Raw genomic sequence first — 9193 nt, forward strand, 5'->3', positions numbered from 1 at the left:
GGGCGGCCCGCTGGCCCGGGGCTCGGTCGTGACCTTGCGGGCCTGTCCCCGGCCCGTCTCCCTTCCCCGCCTGGAAGTCCTTCTCAGCCACAGCGTCACCCGCTCCCGCCCCGGCCCCTGCTGGTCCGTCTCGGGGTCTCCCACCGCCGCCGGGGACGCCCCTCTCTGGCTCCGTGGCCTTGGCCGGGGGGCTACCCTTCTCTGAGCCTCAGTTTCCCCTTGAGTGCCATACTCCTCCCTTTCCCCGTGGTTGTGGTAAACTGTCGAGTGCGGCACCCAGTGTCTGGTGGTGTCGGGAATCGGCCAGGAGCCCAGCCCTGGAGTGGGGTCGAATCGCCGCCCCATCTTTTGCTCCCGTGACCTTGGCAAGGGAGTTTCCCGCTTTGAGCGTCCGTTGCTCGTCTGCAAAAGGAAGATAAGTATACAGTGCAGAGTCGGCAAAACGATGTAGGGGACCACGAGCGCGCAGCATGCTACTTGTTTGTCACTAAACCTTCAGGGTCTCCAGTGCTAGCGGGGGACCGACCAGGAAATGGCTGATGTACGTTGTCATAAGCGCATCTTTTATTTTCAAATCCTCCCTCTCTCCGCCAGGTTCCACAGCTCAGGAAATACCCCCCACCCCGCAACAGCCCCTACAGACTGGGCCGTTAACCTTGACCCTTCTGCTCCAGTGCCCCCACCTCTGCTCCAGGCAGTTGGCCTTCTCCCGTGGCCAGTTTTGTCCCCCTGAATCCCCAGTTCATTCTCAACACTGCAGGAGTGATCCCTTTCAAAGTGTGTCTTGTGCCCAGATGCGAGCCTTCTGGTGGCTTCCTGGCGCATTTGGGAGGCCTCTGTGATCTGGCTGTCAGGAAGCTTCCCGTTTCTCTCCAGCTCTAGTGTCTTGAAGGCACTCTGCTCACTGGTCTCTGTTTCCCTGAATTCCCCGGTTATGCTTCAGGTCTCAGCTTAGCTGTCCCTCCCTCCCAGAAGCTCTCTGGGACGCCCCCTCCCCAGCTGCTTTGCCAGCCCCCTGTACTTCCCCCAGCCCTGTTCACTCGTCTTCCCCAGCAGTCTGAGCCTTTGGAGGCAGGGACTTTAAGCTCTCCGGATATTTCAAATGAGGGCCAAGCGATAGGCAGGCGGAGATTCACGGGAACACCTCAGAAGGAGGGACGCAGTTGGCCTAGGAATGCTTTTCAGAAGCAGAGGTGCCTGAGGGGTGATCTGAAGGATGAGTGGGCGTTTGCTAGGTCAAGAAGGTAGAGAAGGTTGTTGCAGGTGATGGGAGCAGGGCTGGAGGTGTGAGAGCTGATGTGTTTTTTTTTTTTAATAATAGATTTATTTATTTTAATTCTTACTGGGGTATAGTTGATTTACAATGTTGTGTTAGTTTCAGACATACAGCAAAGTGAATCTGTTATACATACGTATATCCATTCTTTTTTAGATTGTTTTCCCATACAGGTCATTACAGAGTATTCAGAAGAATTCCCTGTGTATACAGTAGATTCTTATTACTTATCTATTTTGCATATAGTAGTGTGTATGTGTCAATCCCAGTCTTTCAATTTATCCCTCCCCCTTACCCCTCGAGAGCTGATGATTTCCTTGGCGACGGTGAGGGCCACTACAGCTGGCGTGTAGGATAATCCAATGGTTACACCTGAGGAAGGTGTCATCCCAGTGGAGGCCCTTCAGGTGCCCTTGCAGGGAAGGCCATGGAGGGAGCAGCAGTGGGAGTGGCTCCAGGCGTAGGGGGAAAAGGGCAGGCTGAACGTGTGGCCTCTCCTGGCTGGAGTCCAGGGGAGCAGACTGGGCTGGTCGGAGCCGGGTGCTGGGACGTTTGGACTTTATTCCCGCTGGCTGAGGATTTGGAACTTTACCCTGAATGTGGGGAGCCAAGTAGGGTGTAGAAGCAAGCGGGAGAGCACCTGGGCCAGCCCTTCCCAGGACAGAACCCTGTGTGTGGTTCTTGGTGGCGCCCCGGTAAGGCCAGCTCTCCACGGGGCGGGAGGCTGCTTGCTCACAGGTCGAAGCTCATTCCTGACCATTCTGTGACCCTGGGCGAGAGATTGGACCCCCTGCCCAGTTGCTGTAAGCTGTGCACATACAGCCTATGTGGGGCCTTTTACTCGGCAGATCTGAACACAGTGGTGTTCTCCCTGCCTGCCCCCTCCGCCTGCCCCTTCACCCCTCCACTGCCCCCTCCGCCTGCCCCTTCACCCCTCCACTGCCCCCTCCGCCTGCACATCTTTTTCTAAGCTTCCCAGGTCCTAATTAGCCCCTTCTAGAATTCACCGAGTCCTAGGAAGACTGCTCCCTGTCTGGACCCCTTAGCTTCTTTCAAAGTCCCGTGACATGGATGCTCTCACTGTCATCCTGAAGCATAGTTTCCCTAGGAGTTCCTGAGCTCGATATAATTGTGGCGCATCGGGAGGTAGCCTGTCCTCGGTAGCCCCAGCTGTTTCTCGTCCTCCAAACTGGGATGGGCTGTGCTGGAACGGGGGGCACTCACAGCCCTGGGCCCTTTGGAGGAACTTCTCCTAGCCCTTTAACTCCCCGGGGAGGAGACCGTATTCACGGCGAGACTGTGTTCTCGGGTGTCTGATACAAGCTCAGGCTTATTTCTTAACAGAAAGCCAGTCGTGCACATTGTGAGGGGAGAGTTGTGAAGTGCGCCCTTGTGCTTCTCAGTGACTTTTTAAAAACAAATGCTTTTAGTCATTCCCATTTTATACAACCGACAGTTTTCACCAGCAACTCGGATCCCATAGACCAGGGGTCAGCAAACATTTTCCAAAGGGCCAGACAGTATTTGTGGCTTTTCAGGCCACATGGCCTCTGTTGTAACTCCCAGGCTCTGCAGAGAGCAGCATACGCCCTACCCTACGTTCAGCAACCAGGCAGACATATTACGATAAAACTTTATTGACAAACACAGAAGGTGGGCCGGATTCAGCCTGGGGGTTGAGGGATCACAGAACCCCTGCAGTGGCCCAAGGTGGGGGGCAGGGCAGGGCTGACCTGGGGTGGGGGCACAGGGCTGGGCACTGTACTTGGGGACAGCCTGGTGGGGAGAACCCGGAAGAGGGGGCTTCTCATCCTGCCTCTGGTCGAGGGAACAAGGTTGGCCAGGCAGGGGTGGGTGGGGAGGTCACCACACTTCCCTCCCTCGAGCGCTGGTGGCAGTGCCCACGTGCCCTGCAAACATGGCCTCACTGAGCACACCCTGCAGCCCATTCGGCTGTCGGCACCTCGCTCCAGGCGACAAACCAAAGCGCTGGGCAGGGGCAGTGGGGGCCCCGGTTCCTCTCCACGCCGCCAGTGGATGTGGATCAGTGGGGAGAAGCTCCTGGAGCGGCTGGGCCCCGTTACACATTCACAGAGGGCCTGGCCTTCCGAGCTGGTCTGTGCCCCAGGCCTGCTGTTGGGGCCACGGCCCCTCGGGACCCCAGCTGAGTCGGAGCACTGCCGCCTGCAACATGGGAAGGCCAGATGGGGGTGGGGGTCTGTCCCCGCACAGACAGGCTACTGCCTGTTGTCACCGAGGGGTGCAGTCTCTGTCTCAGCCTCCAGGTGGTACAGAGGGATGGCCCCAGGAGCCGGAGTGTGCAGAGTTGGGGTCCAGTTGGACCTCTCCAGCTCCAAGAAGCCAAGGGGCTGGGGTGGGCCCAGGCCCCTGTGGGCGTGGTGTGGCCGGGCTCCCTGCTCAAGGCTCTCTCTGGGACCCGTCCTCCCTCACAGGTCCCACAGCCCCAGGGAGCAGCCCAGATCAGGGCCAGACAGCGTGAGACCCGCTGGGGCTGAGGTCGTCACGGGGGCTCCATAGCTGAGCCAGGCCTATAGGAGGAAGCAGCCCCGGCAGGGACGCAGCGGTCCAGGCGGGAGGGGACGAGCAGGCGGTGGGGACACTCGTGTGCGATACTGGTTTCTCATGTAGGTAAAGCCGCTCCCAGGTCCTGACCACCCTGCTGCCCTCTGCGGGGGGGCTGGAGTTGCAAGGACTCTGGGGCCTGCGCCTCTACCTCACGCTGAATTCACACTCGGAGCAAAGGCCCCGATGGCCCGTGTGCCCAGCCCGCCCTGTCCTCCGCAGTCAGCCGGCTGCCCTCGACCTTGCTCCGTGTCAGAGCGGGCGGGGTCCACGTGGACTCTGTGGGACCCTCCACGAGCAGCCTGCTGCCTGGCGGGCCTGGGCAGGAGGAACTTGAGGCCTTGTCATCCTCCTGGGAGTAGTGGGCCAGGAAGCCGGGCACTTCTGCTGCCCGTGCCCATCGGGAGCGCTGCTGTACTTGCTCGGGATGTTGCTGGGGAGGAGGTTCTGTCAGCTGCCTGGGCCCTGCTGGGGTCGTGGTGACGCCACCTGTCATGAAGGGCCCCCTGCCCAGAGCAGCCCTGCCTCTCGCACCGTCCACTTGCCACGCGTCTGGGCAGGGAAGGTCAAGGTTCTGACCCAGGGGTTCCCACCGGCCTGTGGCCCAGCAGGTGCTGGTCACATGACCCGAGCTCCGCCGCCCCATTTCTGCCCTGAGCCTGCTGGTCTCGCTGGGTGGGGGCCTGTCGGGGAGCCTGGAACCTGCTGGGCCACCGCTGACTCCCCATCCCCTTCTTGCCTTATGGCAGTGGCGTGGGGCTCTCGTTCTCCCTGTAGTCCCAGGAGGACTCCCCCATTCCTGCCACTGGAGCCACAGGGAGGGGATCTGACACAGCCACTGTCAGCGCCCAGGTCTCCCTGAGGAGGCTCGGCCCTGCCCTCCTCATCGTGTCGCCCCCTAAGATGTGACAGTCGTATCCCATCTGTGCTGTCGGAGCGAGGGACCACCCAAGCCAGGTCGTGCCGTGGGCCGGCCCTGTGTCGGCTCTCTGACTGCTGCCCCCTGTCCAGGTGGCCTGTGAGTACGGCATGGTGCACGTGGTGTCCGAGACCGGGGGCCCCGAAGGCAAAGACTACTGCATCGTCTACAACCCGCAGTGGGCCCACCTGCCGCTCGACCTCAGCAAAGCAGTGAGTACCGGCCAGCGCGGGAGCCCCCTCCCGACGCAGGGTCTTGTCTGTCTTGCTTGCTGCCCTCCCTCCACTCCTCCCCTGGGTCTCCCGAGGGCCTCTGGAGGACGGGTCTTGCGGAGAGCCGTTGAGGACGGAGGAAGGGCCTGTGCCCGGCCCCGTCTTTGGGGTAGCCTGGATGCTCTGCTCCCTGCTCTGGCCTCACTCCTCCCAGAGGGACTCAGGGTGCCCAGTTCCTGGCTTGGCGGGTGGAACGAAGGCCAGCACTCCCGCCCGCACCTTGTGCTGTTTGTGACGGGCTCGAGAGAGGCGGGGAGGGTTCCTGAGCACACGCCGCCCTGTACCCCTCTCGTCTGCCTTGTGCTCGGGGTGGGTGTGCACACACGCTTGTGCACGTGCGTGTGTGTGTGCGCGCGCGTGTGTGGGGCTGAGACCATGTGGGCTTGAGGTGAGGCTGCGTAGGGGCGGTGGTCGCCGCGGTGGCCTCCGCCGACCTGTCTCCCCGAGGATGCTGCGCGCCCTGGCTCCCCTGGAGCGTCTCACGTGAAGGCCGCCCTCCTGCAGTCTTTTCTGCAGGTGCGGGACTGGACGACCTCCGTGCTCTGCTCTCCGGCCGACCTCCCTGCCAAAGGCTTCAGTAACCAGATCCCCCTGGTGGCGCGGGGGAACTGCACCTTCTACGAGAAAGTGCGGCTGGCCCAGGGCAGCGGGGCCCGCGGGCTGCTCATCATCAGCAAGGAGACGCTGGTGCGGCTGCCGGTCCCCTCCTGGGCCGCCAGGGGCCCTGGGGGGCGGGGGTTTCCTGCTTGTGGCCTTGGAGGGGCCCTGTCCCAGGGCGGTGCTGGGCTCGGACAAGGCCGCTGCCTGAGGAGCAGGTGGTGTGGGCCACGTGCCACCCTCTCCCTCAGGCCCTTCAAGGCGGACCAGCGTCACCCAAGCCCAGGGTTGAGAGGGAAGGGGAGCTTGCCCTCCCCCAGAGGGAGGGGCCGAGCCCGCTGGCCTGCCCTCAAGGCAGTGTGACCTTCCCACCTGACACACACGCAGGACTCCTCCATCCCCTCGTCCCCTCAGGGAGAGCTGCCCCGCCCTGGGTGGGCCTTGCTAAGCCATCCAGCCGCCCTCTCCCCCCTCCCCCAGGTCCCCCCAGGAGGCAACAAGACGCAGTACGATGAGATCGGCATTCCCGTGGCCCTGCTCAGCTACAAAGACATGTTGGACATTTTTGAGGTAGGCTCGTCCCTCACCCTGTCTGCAGCTGGGCCCAGTGCCTGAGGAGACGGTGTGCCCGCAGTGCTGTGAACGTCAGGAATGGAGACCCCGGCCCTCCCCCATGCCAGAGACCCTGAGTGTCACCCCCTGCTCAGGCCTGCCCGGCCCCTCGCTCGGCCCGGCCCTGTCTGACCAGAGGCTGGTGCGTCTTTGATTTGGGGAGCCGGGTCTCAAGCAGGCGAGCTGCAGCACACAGTGGCATGGGGGTAGCCAGGTTCCCCACTGCAGGCTTCGCGTCTCCCCCAAGGGACCCACCGTCCGTCTCCGGGCCGCTTCCCAGGCCACGTCCACCCTCGTTCACTCATGCTTGTCTGGGGGCGGGGTCTGTGTTCCCACACATGCGCGGCCCTGTCACCCACCTTGTGTGAAGCTCATCCCGGCAGAGCCCGCTTCTCTGGGGTCAGGAGTAGCAGGTGAGGGCGTGGGGTGAGGCGGGATCTCCCGGCCCCGGGCTCCTCGAGTGGGCCAGCCTCGGCCCTCTGGGTGGCGAGGGGACAGGCCCCGGCCTTAGCTCTCTTGTGCTCCCTGAGGCAGACCTCCGGCCGGGTGGTGCGGGCAGCACTGTACGCCCCCAGGGAGCCCATGCTGGACTACAACATGGTCGTCATCTTCATCATGGCCGTGGGCACCGTTGCCCTCGGCGGCTACTGGGCCGGGAGCCGGGACGCGAGGAAGTGAGTGGCCCGCGCGCGTGCGTGCGTCCCGGACGGGTGGCCGTAATGCTGGGCAAGTAACCACGAGAGTCCGCATGCCCAGAGAGCCTTCTGGAAAGCAGCTGCTATAAACACCCAGGAGACCTGTTGAAAGCCCTGAGGGCCCCGCTCCCCACGATTCTGTCCTGCCCTCAGGGTTCCCGGCCCGGGCCCAGCCTGGCGGGGGCATCCACGGGAGACCTCGCCCCGGCCGTCCAGGGAAGGGCGGTGGCGGGGTTGGTACAGGGCCAGGGTCCAGGGTGGCCCCCATGCGGCCACCACAGCTTGGCCCTGGGGACCGGAGCCCCACCTCCGGCAGGACTGGCTCTGTCGGCGGTGGGGGGACCCCAGGTACACATGGTGGGTGGGGACGGGGGACTGGCCGATGGGGCAGGTGACGGTGGTCACCTCCGGGCAAGCTGTCCCTCAGCCTGTCCAGACCCCTTGTGTCAGGCTGCCCCTGCCTGTCCTTCCCCATGTCTGTGGCCCTTGGCCCCCGGGAGCGGTGCCGGCCGGTAGGGCGTCCCCCAGCCCGTTCTTGTCTTTCAAGGAGGTACATGAAACACAAGCGGGACGACGGGCCCGAGAAGCACGAGGACGAGGCTGTGGACGTGACGCCCGTCATGATCTGCGTGTTTGTGGTCATGTGCTGCTCCATGCTGGTGCTGCTCTACTACTTCTACGACCAGCTCGGTGGGTCCCCGGCCCCGGCTCTCAGGGCGGCGGGGGAGGGGGGAGTCCAGGGGCCTCACCAGGAGGGGCCTGGGGCTACCCCTTCCTTCCCTTGGGGCGGTCACCCTGCCAGGGAGTGCGGCACAGAGCCGTCCTTCAGGCTCCCCTGACCGCCCGCCCCGCCCTGCAGTCTACGTCATCATCGGCATCTTCTGCCTGGCCTCCTCCACGGGCCTCTACAGCTGCCTGTCGCCGCTCCTCCAGCGGCTGCCGCTCTGCAGATGCAGGTGAGCCCCCGGGCGACCCCCCCCGGCCCCCCTCTGCTGCCTTGTGGCCCGTCTGCTCCCACCTCCCGTTACCCGGCCCCCGGAGGCTCCACAGCTTTGCTGAGGCCGAGGACCCTCGCCCTCCGGAGCCCTCGGTCAGTCTGGCACGGTGCAGGCATTACAGCAGGCGCCCGCTCCGTGCTGGCTGGGGGCTCACGGGCCCAACCTCCAGCCCCTGGGTGGGCCTCCCGTTCTGGCTCAGGGCCTGTGGGATCCCTCGGGGGATGTCAGCTGGGGGCAGCAGGCGGGCAGCGCTGCTGATCCAGGCTCCGAAGGTTCTCTGCGGTCAGGGGTCTGGTCTGCTTGTCGTGGAGCAGGTGGGAAACGGAAGGGTTTAGACGAGGTCCGACGGGGTCAGGAAGCTTGGCTCAGGGGCTTGGGGGAGGGCCTGGAGCAGGGAGGGCTGTGCGAGAGGGGTCACAGCACCGGACGAGGGCTCCTGCGGGTGGGGTCGGCTTAGCGACTGGCTGAGGTCTGGTCGCTTCCCCCAAGGCCCTGCCCCTGCCCACTCTGCCCTGCCCTGCCCTTGGGAGCCTCCCTTCTAGAAATAAAAGGTGAGGGATGGTGAGTTTAACAGATAAGGTAAAGTAGAGGAAGGGCCAGGGCCAGGGGTGGCCCTTGGGAGCAGAGCCCGGCGGACAGTAGGAGGACAGACGGGGAGGCCACGGGCTTTTGGGCAGGAGTTGAGCTGACCCTCCGGGTGCTGGGCAGAGGCAGGGCTGTGGGGGTCAGAGGCCGCTGACCTCCCCACCTGCCTGCCTGCCCTCAGGGTCCCCGACAACAGCCTGCCCTACTTCCACAAGCGCCCTCAGGTCCGCATGCTGCTCCTGGCGCTGCTGTGCGTGGCCGTCAGTGTGGTGTGGGGCGTCTTCCGGAACGAGGACCAGTGAGTGCAGTCCTGGAGGCCCTGCTGGGGGTGGGTGCAGCTGTCCTCGGGTGCTCTGACCTCCCCGCGACTCCCCGAGCCCTCTGCTCGGGGCGCCTGGAGCTGGGCCAGCTCCTGGTTATGAAAGGCTCTCCTGTCAGTGCTCTGGACGCAGTGGCCGCACGCCGTCCAGGCCTGGCCCTGCCTGCCCTGTGGCTTGTCCGGTGCCCCGGGATCTGCGATCGCAATCTGGGCGTGAGATGCCGCCGGCACTGCTGCCCGGGCGCCGAGCCGTGTACTCCGGGGCAGCCTGGACGTGGCCTGGCGCCGCTCGGCCGCTGCTCCGTTGTGGTGCCCGCCCGCCTGCTCAGCTAGCTCT

The 9193-nt window shown here is 64.1% G+C and overlaps 1 protein-coding gene across 9 annotated transcripts in view; it reads left to right on the plus strand.

Moving 5' to 3' along the window:
* SPPL2B (signal peptide peptidase like 2B) overlaps nucleotides 1-9193 on the plus strand; it is a 36517-nt gene that overhangs the window by 21242 nt on the left and 6082 nt on the right. For 6 of the 9 annotated variants that reach the window (XM_024740103.1, XM_024740094.1, XM_024740095.1 and 3 more), the window contains 7 exons: nucleotides 4871-4990; nucleotides 5555-5737; nucleotides 6128-6217; nucleotides 6794-6933; nucleotides 7502-7644; nucleotides 7814-7910; nucleotides 8719-8835. In XM_024740103.1, the coding sequence (XP_024595871.1) occupies nucleotides 4889-4990; nucleotides 5555-5737; nucleotides 6128-6217; nucleotides 6794-6933; nucleotides 7502-7644; nucleotides 7814-7910; nucleotides 8719-8835 (872 nt within the window). In that variant the 5' untranslated portion in view covers nucleotides 4871-4888. Of the gene's footprint in view, nucleotides 1-4870; nucleotides 4991-5554; nucleotides 5738-6127; nucleotides 6218-6267; nucleotides 6673-6789; nucleotides 6934-7501; nucleotides 7645-7813; nucleotides 7911-8718; nucleotides 8836-9193 lie in introns of those variants that run through there. The other 3 variants (XM_024740101.1, XM_024740099.1, XM_024740100.1) reach the window with 3 other exon arrangements.

This window comes from Neophocaena asiaeorientalis, unplaced genomic scaffold, assembly GCF_003031525.2.
Source record: "Neophocaena asiaeorientalis asiaeorientalis breed wild unplaced genomic scaffold, Neophocaena_asiaeorientalis_V1.1 scaffold469, whole genome shotgun sequence".
NCBI lineage: Eukaryota > Metazoa > Chordata > Mammalia > Artiodactyla > Phocoenidae > Neophocaena > Neophocaena asiaeorientalis.